This window comes from Armigeres subalbatus, chromosome 1 (genome assembly GCF_024139115.2).
Source record: "Armigeres subalbatus isolate Guangzhou_Male chromosome 1, GZ_Asu_2, whole genome shotgun sequence".
Taxonomy (NCBI): domain Eukaryota; kingdom Metazoa; phylum Arthropoda; class Insecta; order Diptera; family Culicidae; genus Armigeres; species Armigeres subalbatus.
Window position 1 is genome coordinate 29,947,140 of NC_085139.1, and position 17,790 is coordinate 29,964,929.

At 41.6% G+C, this 17,790-nt stretch overlaps 1 protein-coding gene and 1 pseudogene across 2 annotated transcripts in view; one reads left to right on the top strand and one right to left on the bottom strand.

Annotated features, from left to right (window-relative positions):
* Nucleotides 1-1,666: 1,666 nt before the first annotated feature.
* Nucleotides 1,667-2,561, bottom strand: LOC134206067 (uncharacterized; annotated as a pseudogene).
* A 5,156-nt stretch (nucleotides 2,562-7,717) lies between these two features.
* The window catches only part of LOC134223450 (uncharacterized), a 56,810-nt gene continuing 46,737 nt past the window's right edge, over nucleotides 7,718-17,790 (top strand). For both annotated transcript variants that reach the window (XM_062702597.1, XM_062702605.1), the window contains exon 1: nucleotides 7,718-8,607. In XM_062702597.1, the coding sequence (XP_062558581.1) occupies nucleotides 8,006-8,607 (602 nt within the window). In that variant the 5' untranslated portion in view covers nucleotides 7,718-8,005. The remainder of the gene's footprint in view (nucleotides 8,608-17,790) is intronic.

The window sequence follows — 17,790 nt, forward strand, 5'->3', positions numbered from 1 at the left end:
CATTCTTCGAGAAAAAGGCTTTTCACTCATTTAGATACTAAATGAGTGACACCAAGTGGTTACTAAGCTATTAACAATTAAAAATCAAGAAATTTGAGGAATATATAACACGTTTTTGTTTAGTACAAAAATTATTCTGAAAAAGTTGGTTGCAATTGCTTTTAAAGTGATAATTATGTACACTCCAAATAATCTGAACGTTGTTTCCACCTGAATTTTCAGGTACATTTTACGTGCACACGTAACGGAAAATGCTTCAGAAAATTCAGGTGAAAGTTACGTGTCCAGCACTGAAAATATCCTACACGCTAACAATATATTATTTTTCATGTGAATCGAACGTGTTTCACCAATCCGTATTTTCACTACCCATCCACGTCAAAGTAATAAACAATAAATATAAATTGACACCACTAGAAAATACTGTTCATTATTACGTGTTTTGAACATTGTTCTATATGGCAATTGAGATGGCAACGGTGAAGGAAATTACGCCAAGAGAAAATATCGGTTGAGCCGTGAAAGAAAAAAGTGAATGTCCTAAAATCAATAATAAAATTGTGGATTTGGTCTCAATAGCGTGATGGTAGCGTTCAGGTAAAATGTAAAGCAGAATCAATAGGACATTTAAATATTGCTAATACATAATTAGTAGTCTGAATACCCCATAAGGATGATGAAAGAATTTATTCTTTTGTCTTCACATACATAACAGCAAAGTCCCTAAATTTGATAGTGAATTTTGTTGGAAATTGCTCCTGTATATCAATCTATTTTTTTCCATTGAAACATCGAGAAAACATTGTTTATTGGTAAGTGTTTCTATTCGCCCCACTGCGGAGTGAATATAAATATCCAACAAAAAAAATATAGAATTAATGTATTTGAATGGCATTAGCTTCCATAATAAAGGAAGATGCCAGCCTTATTTTAGACAAACTGAATTGAATTTATAGACCGCAGTTATTTTCATACAACTTCAAATATACAAAGTACAAAGTGTTTCTATTCACACCGTTTTACGGTTAATTAACAGTTTTGTGTGATGTTTTCTGGTCCTATGAAATTACTTTTCAATTTATTTATGAATCATTTTTGTTAAAGCATCGAAAAAATGCTTAAAAAAGGAGGAAAAAAGGAATAGACCAAAGAATTTAAAAATTTAACCGCGTAAAAAGCGACACTGTCTAAATCATGTAATATCAAAATTCTGTGTAGTTAGACAAAAACCAACTCACCGTAATTTACGTAGTTCGTCAGTTTATATTATATAGTTCTCTCTATTCCAACAAGAACTTTATCAGGAATTCATTGACTTTCTGGTGGCGTTCAGCAACCACATCCACTGTCTGTTGTAGATCGGAAATTGTCGCTGACATGACGCTAACATAGTTCTCCGACAGCTGGTTAGACGCTTTCCGTGGGTTAAATGCTTTTCATCGGTTACACCTCATCCGCCCGTCTTGTGAGTAAATGGCCAATAGTTCCTTGACGCAATTGGCGTATCACAGCGTGTTCAGCGTGTGTCCTGATGATGTCCTCAGTCCTGATGAAGCCATTGCAATCATACAGATTTGCTATTTTCGCCAGTGCAGAAATTTCTCAGGATTCGGATGAGCATGCTGACTCGGAATGACAAATGTGCGTTTTAGGGTACTGTAACACTCCTAACGATTAACGATTTGTTTATTATAGCACTTCAAGTTTGTCGAAGATGTGTCCGCGTCGCGTTCATTAGTTGCAAGATCGATAAACTAAAACTTGACTTGAAATTAAATAGATCCCTTAGAACCAGCTTAGAACGAACAACCATCTGGAAAACGGCATGGTATCGAGACCAGTTGGCGTTAGCCGAGGTTCGTCCAGATGTTGATAATTTCTAAAACTTCTTCGACAAAAATAACGACCTATTCTATGAGCCCTATTACTTGTACCTACAGTTTGCTGGCCACGAGTACACACAACTTCCGTTTGTTCAAGTGAAGATTTAATTCCTGAGCAAAAACAATAGTTTTTTTTTATTATTTAGACGTGATTCAGAGAGAGCAATCCAATTTACCTTTCCGCTGTTACTTTCGAAGAAACTCGCCGGAACTAGTAGATTGAGATGACTATACTAGGGGCTATGCAGATAGCTAAAAACATCCTTGGCGGCCAATACGTGGATATCATTTCTGCAGTCCTGTAGCTTGCCATTTAAATCGCCTCCCATAGTATGTTTTTCCGGATCTTGTTTGACCGTAGCCAAGCGAATAGCCTTGCCTTGTATTTAAATGTGCGAAGAAAGACATTGACATCTGCTAGGGTACTATCGGAACGTTCTGTGGTCGTGGAACAAGCCGGTTGTCATCCCGAACAACGATGGGTGAAGAAGATGCACTTTGCTTTCACTTTATCGGAGCTTATTTGCGGAATATCACGAGCCGCTCGGGATGACCACTGCTGCTGGACGGAACTTTAACTTAATTTCCACGCACTGGCAGAAGCACTTAGATATATAAATAAAACTTATTGAAATACGGAAATCACTTAATTTTTTACCTTTTTTACATTCGGTTGTCATCGCATGACAACTGAATGTAAATAACCCAGCATAGTTTCCTTCACAGCATACACTAACAGCATCTAACAACCCACCGCAGAACATATATAACATTAGGCTCAAGTTAGGCTCACAGGTTATTCGAAATTAAAACATACCTAACAAAAGTGTGTCATTCTAGCGTAACTTTAGCCTCACTTTACCCTAACCGTTAGTGAGAAAATTAGGCTCACCATCTAACAGGTTACACGCACATTCGGGTCAAGTTAGAGTAACCTTCCTTGCTGGGGATGCATTGCCCGCGAAGTGCTTGCGCTCGAAAAATGACATACACACAGTTACCTCACCGCCTTTCATTTCGTAAACAATCATCATCATCATCACTGATTCAAAATGAGCTCAACATACGAATAGATCCAGAATTCAAATTGAAATCAACTATCCCATTTTCATCTATGACTCATTGCTAACTATATCTACCACACTTATGTCTAGATTGCTTTGAGAATAGGTCGTATGTGCAAAAGAGAGATTCTCTTTGTTCACGCTCTCTTTCGCTAATAGTTCGGCAAGTTTAGCATTTTCTGCTACATTTTCACTTTAGCACGCTAGACAAAGTTATTGTCTTTAGATATCTGCCAAAAATTCCAACATAAATTTGTGTATAGCTTTGTAATAATCGAAAGAGAATGTAACCGAAGAGAGGCTCTCTTTTGCACATACGACCTATTCTCAAAGCACTCCACTACTGAAAATCCACACATATTTATTGGCAAAAATCCATAGATTTAACTTATGATTTATATCAGCGCACACATAACCCTTCTCCACGCGAACTACTAATAAAATATATATCCAAATAAAGTTTATGTGTGATGTCGAATTAGCAATTATTTATTTTATGTGTGGTTCTATATCGATTATATTAGGGTGGCGCTATTGCAAAAATTTATAACGGCTTCACATATATCTTATATAGATATTTTTGGTAGTGTCTAGATGTATGACACTTTGTCATTTTGACAATCGGAAATTTCGGCAACATTTCCAAATGTCAACATCAAGCTGCCTCTCGCCGCGATTGAAAAAAAAAACAACAAAATCATGAACATATGCGAATGCGACGCGAATCGAATTAATGCAACGGAGGATCGTAAAACGTGCACAGGTAGGCTCGATGAATTGATTTCAAGTATCTGGGGCTTAACCGGAAACTGGTGCTTGGGGAGAAGCTGGACTGGATTGTAGCAGCGGTAACAAGTTGGTTCCGGATGAAAAGTACAACACGAAAGGTATTTATTAGCAATATAACTTTAGTGTTATTCTTTACATTTGAATAACGGGTTAATCGCTACTACAATCCGAAGAATTTAGCTATAATGCGGCTCACTTCGCAGCATCCGGAATTCCGGAAGTTCGGTGGTGACAAATGTGATGATAGGGTACAGTATACCCCCGCTGATCCGACAAATGTATGGCCGGACTATCGGGGTTTCTGTCGTTAATCCGACTGTCAAATCCATACAAATGAATCAAAACAAAATCACAGCACAAATTTGAAAACTGACAGCATAATGTGTTTAAATGGGTGTTGATACTTTTTAATCCGGAAAATTCCGAATAAGCGAGATCCGCACCCAAAAAAATCTGCACGTTGTTTCCACCTGAAAAAACACGTAGATTTTTTCCACCTGAAATTCGCGTAACTTTTACCTGATTTTCCGGTAGAATTCTTATTCTACGTGATAATCAGGTAAGTTCTACCTGAGTTAGCAGATAGAATTCACTGGACACGTAACTTTCACCTGAATTTTCTGAAGCATTTTCCGTTACGTGTGCACGTAAAATGTACCTGAAAATTCAGGTGGAAACAACGTTCATATTATTTGGAGTGCGGACTAACGAGTCGTCGGATTAGCGAGGTCCGGATAAGCGGGGGGATACTGTAGTAGATAAATATAAATATAAATCACACAGATATTCTCCGGCAGCGGCGGTTTCTCTCGTTAATCCGACTGTCAAATCCATACAAATGAATCAAAACAAAATCACAGCACAAATTTGAAAACTGACAGCATAATGTGTTTAAATGGGTGTTGATACTCTTTAATCCGGAAAATTCCGAATAAGCGAGATCCGGACTAACGAGTCGTCGGATTAGCGAGGTCCGGATAAGCGGGGGGATACTGTATTTAGATGGAACAAAAGTAGACATTCCGTTTGAGCGAGGGATTTGATTCAGGTTATATTTATTCTATGTCAAACAGTCATAAAGCTCGTCATTAGGACACCGCTTAAATCCTGTAAATTGATGAGTACTTCATTCATGCCAATGGGAATATGAATCAAGGAGCGTCCGATAGAAAGAGAACGATTTTAATAATGTTTTGTATTCGAATATCACCAGTGCAGGGGTTTCAATTGAATTTTATTATTATAAAACTGCCGCTGCCGGAGAATATCTGTGTGATTTATATTTATATTTATCTACTACAGTATCCCCCCGCTTATCCGGACCTCGCTAATCCGACGACTCGTTAGTCCGGATCTCGCTTATTCGGAATTTTCCGGATTAAAAAGTATCAACACCCATTTAAACACATTATGCTGTCAGTTTTCAAATTTGTGCTGTGATTTTGTTTTGATTCATTTGTATGGATTTGACAGTCGGATTAACGAGAGAAACCTCGATAGTCCGCACACTTAGAAAAAAATACCGAAGTTGGTAATTCGTTTACCGAATTCTCAACAGCTGAACGTTCGGTAATGAGTTCGGTAATTGAAAAAATTACAGAACGGTCGGTAAACTGCTTCGAAGAGCACAATTGTCAAATTTACCGACTTTTCGGTAAATTGTCTTTGCTGATTTTTCGGTAGTACGTTACCGAAAAACTGTAAATTAGAAAAACACGTGGTAGGAAAGCGATTTTAGTTTTGTTTGTTTTTTTTTTGCAGAAAGTTAAAGAAAACACTATTTGATATGAAATGAACGTTTTTATTCTCACCATATGGAATGCATTTGAGAAAGAATTCATTTGATTCATTTGAGAAAGAATTTAATTCATTTTAGAAAGCGTAATCACCTCTTCTGTTGCATTTTAAAATGCGGCACTGAATTAGAGCACTTGCTTCCAGCAAGTAACTCTCATGGATGCTGAAGAAAATCGTGTACAGTGATCGTTCGCTAATTGGGGCACGACCTCACCCCAACTAGCGAATGCCGTTCGCTAATTGGGGCGCTTTGACAAGCGTCAATGTTGTTTACTTTTTGCATTGAACAAAGGAAAATTTTACGCGCCAGAAAATATCGATCCCGCCAAACACGGAAACAAAACGTCAACGCGTTTTTGACATCAGATTCTGACGTTTAGCTGCTTTTTAATTGGGTTTCGCCCCAATTAGCGAACCCCCAACTAAAAAGCGCCCCAACTAGAAAAACCCCAATTAGCGAACGTTCACTGTAATGCCTTTGTCCGTTCAACTCTGCCAGTGGTCATCAGGTCACCAACTGAAAATGAAGGATGTTTATATATAAGCTTAATTGTACTATCTTTTTTCATTTTATTATATTTACCTCTCCATTGTACGCAATGTGCAATTAAAAAAAGCGCGGTGTCCACACTTCTAATTCCTCGAGCAACAAGACTGCGAAAAAATGGTAGATGTCACGTTCAACATTACCGAACTGACCAGCAATTTATGGAGTAAATTACCGAAACATCTGTTAATTGAAAATTTACATTATTTTTCGGTAATATTTTTGACAGCTCGTAATGGGGAGAATGCCAATTACCGAAGTTCAGTTCAAACCTATGTCAACAAACGAGAAATTACCGAAACAACGGTGAATTTTAAAATTACCGAACTGAACAGTGAAAAAAGTTACCGAAGTCAGAAGGCCTGTTTAAGTGTGCGGCCATACATTTGTCGGATCAGCGGGGGTATACTGTACTATGAATCGATTCGTCATTCTCACGTCCGAATGCAACTCATCGAAACTTAATTGAAATGGGTTAATTTGCATATATTTTTTTGACTCCTCTTTAATTATTGTGATGATCGATCAATTTTGAGGTTATGACCAGAAGGAAAACAAACGTATATGGCGTCTCTCAAACGTCACTCATCTCAATACGTCAAAACAGGTGAAAACAAGCGTTGGCAAGGTTGCCGGTATTTCATGTCCTGGATCATTCAAACGTCAAAAGTGTGCCGAGTGTGCCACACCAAGAGCCACACATGTGAATCAAATCCAACAAATGTGTGCTTGGAACATTGTGCTCAGCGTCCCACCCCTTGGTGGCAATGTTTACGTTATTTTTTCGACTACTACAGACATAGAGGACTTTGGCCCACACCTTTACTGAAGCACATCGATTCTATCCGCCGGACCTGGGAGGGAGCTCTCGATACTACACATCAAATAAATAAATATTGTTGTCAGGCAACAAGCAAATTTTCAACAAGAATAAATAATCAATGTAGGCGCCACCTGAAAAGACTAAATTTCGTTTTGTGTGTTATTGTTGTTTTATTGCCTTAGACAATTTTCTTGACGAGAGTTTTGCTCTCGGCTCGCACTGACATATCATGACAGCTAGATTTCGGCTCGGCTTGACACACACATTTTTTGAATCTGTTTCTCCCAGCCTATTGACATCCTATTGTTTAGCCCATCGCCAGATCGTAGCCAGGATGTCCCGGGCTATAATTTTTTTTCATACTGCGTTTCAATGATGACAGCGGTCTATGTCTATTGATGATGATGACACCGCGCTTGTCACCGGCTCGGTTTCTCCCTCCCAGCGCCGGACTATAAATTAAAGTGACTATAATTGACATCCGCGTACCCCTTGCAAAGCAAAACCAACAACAAGCGATACATTTGAATGACTCCTAAGTTTCGGTTGAGAAAAAAATGGTTCTTTTTTATTTTTTCCTATTGCATCGAGTTAATTTTTTTGTAAATCAAATCTTATGAAGAAAAGGATAACTTTAATAAGGTTTCGTCTAATATACATGTCGTCACTTTATGAAAGATTATCAATCCCAACTAAATTATTTGAATAACAGGTTCTTTTAGTATGTTACACTGCATATTGCTCAAAAAGTTGCTCAATTTGTGACAGCTCCCTCCGTTACTGGTGACAGCCAGCGCAGCCAACCGTTGCGCACACGAGACGAAAAATAAAAAATCCGAGACGGCAAAGACGAGTTTTCAGAGGTTCTTTGCGAGAGTCGACGACGACGAACTTTACTGAAAGTTAAAAAGTTATTTTTTCTCATTGTGCGCCTCGATAATTTTGATGTGTTTGCATCCGGAACGGGATTCGCGCCACCAGTTCGTTGGTTGAGTTTCGATTACAGTGAATTGTGCGACGATTTCCGGCGGCGGAAAAATTCGCGACTCGCGCGACGTCAGAAAGTCGGGTCTGAAGGTGCGGCGGCGCGGCGGTAAAAAAGATGTCTTCTGTCCTGCTACACCAGGAAGCCTCCTCGGCGATAGCGGCAGCCGTGCTGGATTTGCCGAACGGAACCAGCCCCGGCAGTCCCGGCGGCTGCCACGAAAAGGACATTTCCTACTGGCAGCGTTCGCTGGAGGTGCTATCGCAGAAAGTGATTGTTGGCGATTCGGTTGTTGTGAAGAAGGAGAAGAAGAAGGAAGAAGAGCAGGTGGACCAGGTACGGGATCAGCGGCAGAATTCTAGTGATGGCTCGCAACCGCAGGACTCCGATGGCGAGCCGCTGGATGCGGCCGTTCCGGTGGACTTTGTTGTGGGCGACGACGCCAATGCGATCGATTCGTGCTGCAGCGACGGTGGCAACTGCGATGAAGATAACGACGGGGAAGATGGCGATGACACTTCTTCTGAAGAACAACAACAACAACAGCAAAATCAGCAGCAGCAGCACGACAGCAACCTCTTCCGGCTGAGCTGCTGCTGTGGGGCCTGTTTTAATTACCGGGAAACTATCATTCAGCTGTTTGTGGAGGACTTCGAGTATAACACCCTGTGGGAGCGGCTGCAGTTGCTGATCAAGAAGTTCTACGACTTTATTCCGGAGTAAGTAGATGAAACTTTTGTGAATAAATTATTGTTTTGCGATACTGCGAAGCGATTCAGTGTATAGAATCATATTGGATTCTTATATTGGGTTTTAGCACATAGTTTTGAGCTTGTTCAGCTTTGTTTACATTCGATTTAGTGCTATTGTTATGTCGGATCCTAATTAAAAATGGTGCATTATTGTTATCATATTGTGCATTTGCTGACAAAATGAAAAATGCATAAGGGGTCACATCCGTAAACAACATTATTGTTTTTGTCACTACTTTAGGACTTTTCAGATGGTCCTGATAAAAATCGTTAATATTTAAAAACAAATCTTGAATAATCCACCTAGTGGTGAAGGTGCTTTTCTCATGCATGTTGAAAATTGAAATTTGGCCGACTTTGCATGAGTACCTATATATCTTGTATAGTAAATACAATGGAAACACTATTCCCAGGGAGTCAAGAATGTTTCCTACACCAGACCTAGAATCGAACTCGCCATCTCTGTCGAGTAAAATGGAGAAAATGTTTGAGTTCAAAAGATAAACTTGTAAAAAAGTTGGCAGCCGGAATCGGCCGATTTCATAGGGAAAAACGGTTGCAACCTACGCTTAGGAGATTTTATCACAGGCGTAGGTCACCATGTTAAATATCATTCTGACGAAATAATTTATTTAATAGTTGTTACGGCTCGGGGGTTGATTAGGACCTCTTTCAGCAATCTCTTGTTTGATGGTGATTGAGTAAGCTTTAAGCTGTAATAAGTTATAAATTTTAGTTTAACTTTTTAGGTTTAACTTACAATATAAGTCTTTCACTTCACTTCCCTCGCGGTAGCAATAGTTTAAGCTTTGTATAATAGCTGTAAGTTCACATAGTTTGTAAGGTGTTATGTTTAAGGATTTATTTCATTTGCGATTATTTACTTTTCTATAGTTTCTTTATATTTTAAGTTTAGTGTTTAGAATAATTATAGCTTTTAATTTAGAATCAAATGTAACGTGTTTTTCACCTTAGAGTATTTTTTCATTGTCCTTGTTCTATTGACATTCTATGACACATCTATCCTACCCTGTCACTGCAGCTGTCACAAATTGTCAAACAACCCTATTTAGCCTCTACTGTTACTACGCTGGGCTCTGTTGCCAACATGCCCCATCTATTTTGCACGAAGCTCCTTCAGCTATACCACTGTCAGGCTTTGGAACATCTAGAACAGCGAGTAGAGTCGCAGGCCGTTGAGTGATACTAGTGGACGTTTGAACATCCGCTTTTCGAACATAACAGTCTTTCCCAGGCTAAACTCGTACAATCTTTCCTCGCGTCCAGCTGTTCCTCATGCTATTCTGAACAATGACAAGCAAGTCTCCAACTTGCAATGGTCTGACTTCGTTGAACCACTTGGTACGTCGCGATATACAGGCAAGTATTCTTGTATCCACCTTGTCCAACCAAAATCGATCCAACATAATGCGTGCAAGGTTCCAATTGGACCGTTAGTCGGAACGGGGGTCGACGGGTTGTGACGCTGTTTGACATACACCTGAAGAGCTCAGGAGCAAGAAATGGTCAGTAGGTCAGGGGACGAGTGTTAACCATACTCTCTACTTCCATCAGCACCGTCAACAATGTTTCGTCGTCCGGATTTCTGCATACTGGTAAGAGCCACTTTTACGGAGCGAACAAGCCTTTCCCAGGTTCCTCCCATGTGGGGAGCATATGGTAGATTGAACTTCCACTGCGTATTGGCGTTCGTAAACGTACCGGCTAATGACGTGTTAATGTCAAGGATTTCTTTGCGAAGTTCACGACTTGCTCCTTGGAAGTTTGTCCCCTGGTCTGAACAGATTTCTATCGGAGCTCATCTCCGCGCAACGAATCGGCGAATGGCCATCTTGTAAGACTCAGTGCAGAGACTGCAAGCAACTTCCAAATGGATCGCACGAACAGTCAAGCACGTAAAGAGTGCCACCCAGTGGCGTAGCCACGGGGGTGGTTTTGGGTATAAAACCCCCCCCCCAGAGACAAAATTTTTGGAAGGAATTTTTTTTTTCGAAAAAAAAAATGTTCAGAAAACCCCCCCCAGACCAATTTTCTGGCTACGCCACTGGCCACCTATCGTATTGTATTACTGTGCCCGATCTTCACAGTTACTGGGCCAAAGTAGTCCAAACCAACAAACAAAAACGGACGAACGTACGGAGTCAGACGGACCGCTGGGAGTGGTTACACCAGAGCTACACCAATTGCAGCGAGCGACTACTTTTCGAAAAAGCACTTTTAGGACAGAAATAGATTACTTCTGTAATATCTCCTTCACCACGGTTCCCGCATTTGCATGGCGGTGTAAACGATGATAAAAATCTACTAGCAAAGTGGTCACATAATGTTCTTTGAGTAGAATCAGGAGAATCGTTGGAAATCCATTCGGCGTCTGTTTACTGTTGTTCCATACGAATCAACCCACCATCGCCAATAGTCGGGGACTTGTTGTAAATTTTGCGGCTTTTGTTGATTTTGAATTGTTGATTTTGGATGTAGGCCTCTCGTTACTCTTGTGATGATTCGCCCAACGATAGTTCACGCTGTGACCAGCTTTCTTCTTCTTCGTAAAGAAATGTTGGTCCTATAAACCAGCGGCTTTTCGGTCTTATGTCAGGCCCTGCGACCCATCATTTGGTGGCTTCATCAGCTACATCAATTGCGTATGGCGTCGTGGGTCTGATCTCAGCCAAGACAGTATTGTTGTCGCATCGCCCCAGAGAACAGAGCGTTGTATTTTTAATGTGTGGTGGTAAGCTACAGTTTTCAACAAGCGTGCTCCCAAAACAGCCGCTTGAAAATCCAGCCGTGGAATGGATAATGGTTTGAAGGGAGCCACCTTGGTTTTGGCAGACACTAAGCAACAATGAATGATTCCTCGATCAACGATCCGAAAGTATGCGCACTCTGCATATGCTGACTCACTGGCATCGACGAATATGTGCAATTCCAGTGACTCGTAAGCTTGAGACCCGTAGCCTGGAAAATAGCACCTGGGAATGATCACTTCCTTGAGATGCTTCAACTCCTGCGTCCAGGCCCTCCAACGAGTGAATGTATCTGCCGGAATCGGTTCGTCCCAGCCAATACCTGATCTCCATATCTCTTGCAGTAACACTTTCCCGTGAATTAAGAACACTGCAACTAAACCCATGGGGTCGAACACGCTCATTGCGAGACTCAGAGCTTCCCGCTTGGTTGGCACTATATCATCCAATATGAGACGTTGAAGGTTATCACGGAGTTGAATAGAGAAAGAGAATGTATCGTTCAGCGGTTGCCACGTCATCCCCATTATCCATAACAAAACGTTTAGTTGTGCCCTCTTTGCGTTCGCCAATTCGCTTGATCACTTCTGATGAACTTGCATTCCGGGGCCGCATCTCGAAACCTCCCTGTGCATGAACAGCTCTCACTTCTTGTGCTAGTTGAACCACTTCGTCGACTGTATCAACACTGCCCAAATAATCGTCGACGTAGTGGTTTTCTTTTATTGCCCTTGCTGCTTCCGAAAAGTATTTTGTATTTTCATCCGCGTTAACATTTTTTACATACTGCGGTGAACATTGAGCAGGAAGAACCAAATGTTGCCACGTCCATGACGAATACTTTTGGGGGTTCCGACGGACTGTATCGCAACAAAAACCGCTGCGCTTAACGGTCTTCCCGGGGGATTAACATCTGGTGGAACATCTCCCTGATATCTCCACTGATGATTTTTTTATGGATCCTGTACACCTCCGGTGGTGCAAAGGGCCGGCTTGAAAGATCTCCATCCTGAGCGTTGCTCGGCTATCGCTTTAACCTGTTGCCAGGTTAGATTTCGGTCGACTTCTTTTATTTCTTTATTGAGGCTTCGCCGCTATGATCCTCTGGGTCTGCCTCTGCTGCGATGTCCCGCTGGGTTCCAGTCTAATGCTTGTTTACAGATTTCGTTTCCGCCCCTACGTAGAGTGTGGCCGACCCAGCCCCACTTCCGATCCCGAATTTCAGTTGCTATCGGCCTCTGGTGACAACAACGATGGAGCTCGTTGTTTGAGATCCAGTTGTGAGGCCCCCAGGCCCGAATTATATACCGCAGGCATCTGTTAATGAACACCTGCTGCAGCCGTTGAGTGTTCTCCACTGATACACACCATGTTTCGCTAGCGCAGATTTTACGCTAGCACAGATTTTACGTTAGAGTTGAAAATTCGTATTTTGGTGCGTTCACTTATCTGCCTGTTTTTCCAGATATTTCTTAAACTCGCAAAGGCAGCCCTTGCTTTCTTTATCCGTGCGCCTATGTCGATCTTGGTACCGCCGTCTGACGCCATTTGGCTACCAAGATATTGGAAGCTTTCAACATTCTCCACTGGTTGCCGTGAAAGTGAGTCAGCATTTGCATTTCGGCGATTAAATTCAACGAGTGGGTACCAAACACACATGTAAGCGACTTGGGCCAACATGAGTCCTCTGTATGATAACGGCTTACTACGAGTCGGAGGGCGATTGGATCGCTCTAAATTGCCGTTTGCATTATCATTTCCGACATTCCCTGTAATAAAGAAAATGATTAGTGCGTTGCATGTAGAACATCTCCACGTTGAACAAGATGGTTTGATCAGTTTTATTCGCCAAAAATACTGGCTCCTGAACGCGAATCTATGTTTTCGTGGTAATCCCGTTGAAATCAAGCAGCTGATGGGGAATCTACCGTCGTCAAGAGTCATGCCATCACCACCTTTCGCAGTGACTGGGGTGGATTATGCCGGTCCGTTCCACGTGTGACAAGATTCACATCGTCCGAAGCTGATGAAATCGTACGTTGCGGTTTATGTATGTATGGCAACGAAGGCAGTGCATTTGGAAATTGTATCGGATTTATCAACTTACGTCTTCCTGGCGTCGAAGATTTGTTAGCAGAATAGGAATGGTACAGCAAATACATTCGGACTGTTCCTTCGGATAATCAGTGAAATTAGCACTAATAAACTATTTTTAACAAGTTTATTTAGCGATAAGGAAAGCGTAATGATCGCAATGCTGTACGTAAGATAACTAAAAAAAGTCCAAGCGCTGAGCCCTTTCACCAATCATACGTTTATACTCCCTTGCGGTGGGTTTTTCTAATAGGAGTCCCTCAATCCTTTTTCGCATGTCAGGCTTCGTCATTGAAAGGGAGATCAGCTATCTTTGTGGTCGCCCGGCGATAGACACCAGTGCTCGTGCGTACGTCAACTACTTTTGTAATGCCGTTATTGCCAGGGTAAAGTCGTCGGTCAGTTGTACTAGAGGGCGAGAGTTCAAAATTCCTTCTATTTGAATTATTGAGGAATTCATTTCCTCATAAGTAACTCTCGTTGAGTATCTTGTACAAGTGAGTTTTCATACACTTTACGTTTGCTTCCCATAACCCACCGTGGTGCGGTGCGCGTGGGAGATTAAACTTTCAAGTTATTCCTCGTGGTTAGCTGAAATCACTTATGCGCTGCTTCAAACACACACACACCACGTGATGCTAAATCCGCAGGAATTTCCTTTGTAGGTACTAGTTCCACTTAACAATCGGCATCAGGCTACGAATTTTCATCACTCGATTTCTCACAAATACTGGAGCCTTAAGGTTCCATTTTCTTATCCAACATAACACCTTAACACTATTTTCGAGTCGGCCCATAGCACCACCTTTTCGGTGTCAAATGTTAGAGCTTCGCACACTCATTTGTTCCGCACAAGTCTCGGGATAGGAATTTCTTCTATTTCGGCTCCAGGCTTCTCAACACGCTTTTGTTCCTTCATGGGGGCCACGCTTCCATACATCTTCACGCTTTGTAAATAAATGCAGCAGCGATACGCCATCATAGACGCATAGGCAAATCCGTGGAGTTCCTGTGTCATCACTCGTCGATTGAATGAAATGATACTGCAAAGCTCCGAACGCACCCTCATCCAGCTATGTAACTGATCTGCTGGCAGTTGATCATCCCAATTCGTCTTCTCGCTCGGCGCCAGGAAACCTAGCGGGTCGAACAACTTGGCTGTCTCGGACAACACTAATCGCTTCGTCGGTTCAGAGGCATTCTCATCAACTCGCTTTACTCGGAACATGAAGGCGTCCTCGGTTGGGTCCTACAAGATACCTAAGGTCTTGATTACACCGCTTTCATCGAATTTCAGCTGCTTTTCATGTGCGTGTGCCGGTATGTCTTCGAGAAGTGTGACGTTATTCGCACAGCACTTATGCAGTTCAAAACCTCCTCTGGCGAGTAGAGCTACCAAATCGCGTTGCAACTGTTGAGCATTCTGTAGTGTATCTGCGCCATCAACATCGTCCATAAAGAACGATTTCATTATCGCATCGTTTGCCGCCGGGAACTTTGGTGAGTTGCACGATTGCACGCGTAGCAAGGTACGGAGCTGCTGCTGTTCCGTATGTTACCGTGTTCATTTTTATTTCCTTCAGAGGCTCGGTCGTGCTCTCTCTCCACAGATGCACCAGCACCTGCCGATTCGAAACCTCACCATAATGTCGAATAGGGAAGGTTGCACGGTTGAGCCAACCATCGTTCAGAGAGAGCTCGGTGCTGCTTTTCGCAGAAGCATAGAACACAACCCTGAGTTTTGTGGTTGAACTATTCGGTTTCATTATGAAACGAAGCTATTTGTACCCACTACCGTTCAACAGCTTATCTACACTCCGGCGAGGAGCTTCCACGTCGCTAGGTCGAAGTAGGTGGCAGGTTCGTCGTTCGTTGACGATCGCTTTTCCCGAATAGCTGGTGCTTACAGTCTTGCAGTTGACTACGCATAAACCCACACTGGTTGAACCCACGGCCGAAACCACTGGTTGAAACGAAGCTATTAAACTCGGTCGGCACTCGGTCAGTTTCGAGCACGCCAGATGAACGGGCGTAGAAAGCTTTTAGTCGACTAGATTTTCCTGAGTGACCACCCTCGGGGTGGAAAACGCCGGATGAACGTCGTGTCCAGGCGATCGATAACTGACTAGGACCAATTTCGAGTGAGGTGCGCGTGACGACGTTTTGTGCATACGCTAGTTCACGCTAAGCTTTTCGAGCACGTGTTGGTTGATTGGTTGGTCTCCAAATAGCACACAGGAATCGATAACGGTCGTTCTGCTAGGCTGTAAGGGTTTGTATGGACCTGAACTGAAGGTCCCAAGCATTCGGGTCGGTTCGCAGTCCGAGTCAAGGCTCTTGCACCTCCACAGCTAACACCGCTCAAGGCTGGGTGCATCGAATCGTGTCCGCACCGACACCCCACGTCGAGTAGGGGTTCCTATTCAACGGGACTATTGAGATTCTTCCACTTTGGTTTACAATATTAGCCTTACCTGAGCCTAACTGGTTCTAGCCTAACACGTGGATTATTGAAACACGTGGATGATTTCAAAATACGAATGGTGCTGGGCACGAGAACTAGAAAGTCAAAGCTTAATTTACTAGGTTTCAGAAGCTTTTCTTACGATTTTACCTGCTCAAGTGGCTACACCAGTTGTCCCCAGCATGCTTACTATCTAGGGCTGCATAGCAATTTTGAGCAGTTGAAGCACGCCGCAGTACATTTGCATGAATTGTTTTTCATTTCATGTAGAATTTTAAAACTTAATCAAAATTATTTTTAATAATGTGAAATAGAACATTTCAATTAAATTTGTTGCGATGAATCTATTTAAATAACATACTGGTAAGAACATTTTATTCTACGGGTTTCATCAACGTAGCTGACTTTTAGTTGATACTAACAGATACTTTTGTGGTAGCGGACTTGACACGAGAAAAACCATTTCGCATCAACATGTTTTAGCATAGTTTGCAAAATATATATTAATCTATTTTCCTAATTGATCATATGTCATCCGATTCTAAGATTCTGAATTCTGATTCTGAATCTCCCAATTCTGTGCCAGGTACAAATTAAGATATCGAGACATCATTGAGCATAACTTGTGTCAAATAACAATAAACATGTTTTCAAAGCCAGGTGAACTTGCAAGTAGCTTTAAATAGAAATCAAATAAATCTGAATTCCGCACTATTTACGTGTGTCCAGATTTTCGATCATCTGAATTTTACAGAAACCTTTCATTCATCAAGTAATCGGAACATGAGAACATTCTTGACATTGTTAAATATTTTAGGTACCATCGTTCGAGGGTTCTTTTGACAAATCGGGGGCTACCTACTTTGGACATTTTGAATCAAGGGTTATAACGTAAATTACTCTGAAATTGTCATAATAAATTGTCGTGTTCCGTTTAATTTTTTTTAGAAAATCAAAAATCCAAAGTTGCCCCCGAAGTCAAAAGAAGCCTTGCACGACGGTAGCGTAAAGTACGTTGATATTCAGCTTATGTTCTGGAGTTAAAAATAAAGCAAATTTAAATTTTGCCGAACCCTAACTTGTATTGAAAGATTCCTCATTTCAGATCACTATATAACAACATTAGTTTGACCAGAAGTTGAACATTTAGCCCGTGGCAATACCATTTATGTTGTTTGCTGTTGGCCTACGTTACATCTATGAAGTGAGGAATTTATTTAATCATGCTGGTGCTTAAAACTCCGCAATGATGTGAACTTGACAGATTCCCTGAGTATAACAAAAAACTGAGCATGATGAAAATCGTTTCATGTCATCTAATGCTTATCAACGGGCCACATGTATTGTATATTCTGAAGTCCTTCACGGGCCGCAGGAAAAGTCTTCGAGGGCCGCATGCGGCCCGTGGGCCGCACTTTGGGGATCACTTGGCTACACGGTATTTATTTGCTTAGCACACTTTAGGTATCTCACTATAGATAACGCTTCACTAGTTTAACGACCAATTCGATACTATCGACAATCTATGGTCAAATGTCATTATAATACTCAAAGGGACTATTGTACCCCTCTGTATAGGGAACTCATCATAGGTAGGAAAAGACTACTCGGTGGACCGAGGATTAAAAAGATTTCCTTTTGAAATTTTGAATAATAGCATTCGATCCCTCTTTGCAAACCGTATTGCTCAAGTATAATCAAACGCACGTTTTAAAATATGCCTTTGGATGATCGGATGACTAGATGAATCGTTGTGAGTGGATCTCAATACAGTACGCGAATTAGGTAGGTGGCAGCACAAGCTTCCTGAAAGCTTTGTTTTAT